General features: G+C 56.7%; 1 protein-coding gene across 1 annotated transcript in view; it reads left to right on the top strand.

Moving 5' to 3' along the window:
* Nucleotides 1-105, top strand: part of ACD (adrenocortical dysplasia homolog (mouse)) — a gene marked incomplete at both ends in the record, with an annotated part of 6,910 nt that extends 6,805 nt beyond the window's left edge. The window contains one exon of the mRNA XM_010161724.1: nucleotides 32-105. Coding sequence (XP_010160026.1) covers nucleotides 32-105 — 74 coding nt within the window. The remainder of the gene's footprint in view (nucleotides 1-31) is intronic.
* Nucleotides 106-1,301: the final 1,196 nt, after the last annotated feature.

The following is a 1,301-nucleotide window of genomic DNA, read 5'->3' as shown; positions in this document are numbered from 1 at the left end:
GACCAGCCTCACCCTCCCCTTTGCTCTGCAGTACGTGAAGAAGCCGGGCCAGTACAGATATGAGGCGCCAAGCCCTGAGCTCTGCAAGCGGATACGATCCGTCAGGTCAGTGCAGAAATGGCCTCGGATGGCCGTCCCTTATTCCTCACATTCCCTGCAGCAGATCCCCAAAATCTGCCTTGTCCTTTCTCACCCGGCTTCCCCTGGTCTGGTTTGGCAGGATCTCGAAGGCGATGCTGCAGTGGGCGTGCTGGATACTCACGGACAGGCAGGTGGACTCCTGAGCCCAGCCTACGTTTCATTCCTTCATGGATTCAGCAAAAACAGTTAAGGACTGCCTGGGAAGAGCAGCTGGGGGAGGAATGGGGGGGACACACCAGGACTCCTGACCCCAAGGGGACCACTGGGTGGGTTGGCCTGACTGCAGAGACCCTGGCTCCGGCGATGTTGGGGATATGACCTGTTTGAGGCCAGCACCCTTGGCACTGAGAGGGGGGGAAAAAGCATCCGTTCAGGGATGCCTGAGCTGGCATCCCTCTCCAATCTTTCCCTCTCCATCCTTTCTAAATGCCCTGGTCTGGCGAGCGGGGACAAGAAATGACCTGATGCCACCGTAGGACAAGCGGCAGCAACGGCAGAGGCCACATGACCTGATCCCTGCTCTGAAGGCAGCACGGGAGTTTGGAATTTTTGTTTTTATTGATTAGTTTAGGTAGGGTCCTGCACTGTTCGTTACAAAAAAATATCCCGCAGGGTTATGCTGTAGAAGTTAAAAATAAAAGTTGTATATTTTTTAAATACTCAGCTCTTATATTAAAAAAGGAAAGAAAAAAGAAAAAAAAAAAAAAGCGTGTTGCTGCTTCGTCGTAAACATCCATGTAAGGAATGCGTTTGGTCCGGAGCGGAGGGCGACACAGGAGGAAGCCGCTTGGGCACTGGGGTAACGCCGGTGCCGTCGGGAAAGCTGTGGGGACAGCGAGGCTGGAGCTCGCTGCGGAGCTGCGTGCTGAAATGCGACGGGCTGTGGTCCTGCTGATGGAAACCTGCGTCTTGGGGGGGCTGGAGAGAGCGGTACCCCGCGGGGCGAGGAGCTGGAGTGGCCAAAGGGTAATGCCTGCTGGCTGCCAGCACCGCCGCTGCCTAAAAATCAGCTCTCCTCTGCGGCTGGCGGAGGCCGTCTGGGGAAGGTGATGCCGCTTGGCACATTCCAAGGGCTCTGGCACGGTCCCTGGGCATCCCTGCCCTCCTGGGCGATGCTGGCCTGGTCCCCGCAGCAGAAGATGGGTGATGCCATCGTCAGG

Source organism: Eurypyga helias, unplaced genomic scaffold (genome assembly GCF_000690775.1).
Source record: "Eurypyga helias isolate BGI_N326 unplaced genomic scaffold, ASM69077v1 scaffold36371, whole genome shotgun sequence".
Taxonomy (NCBI): Eukaryota; Metazoa; Chordata; class Aves; order Eurypygiformes; family Eurypygidae; genus Eurypyga; species Eurypyga helias.
This window is presented reverse-complemented; position numbering and strand designations above follow the sequence as displayed.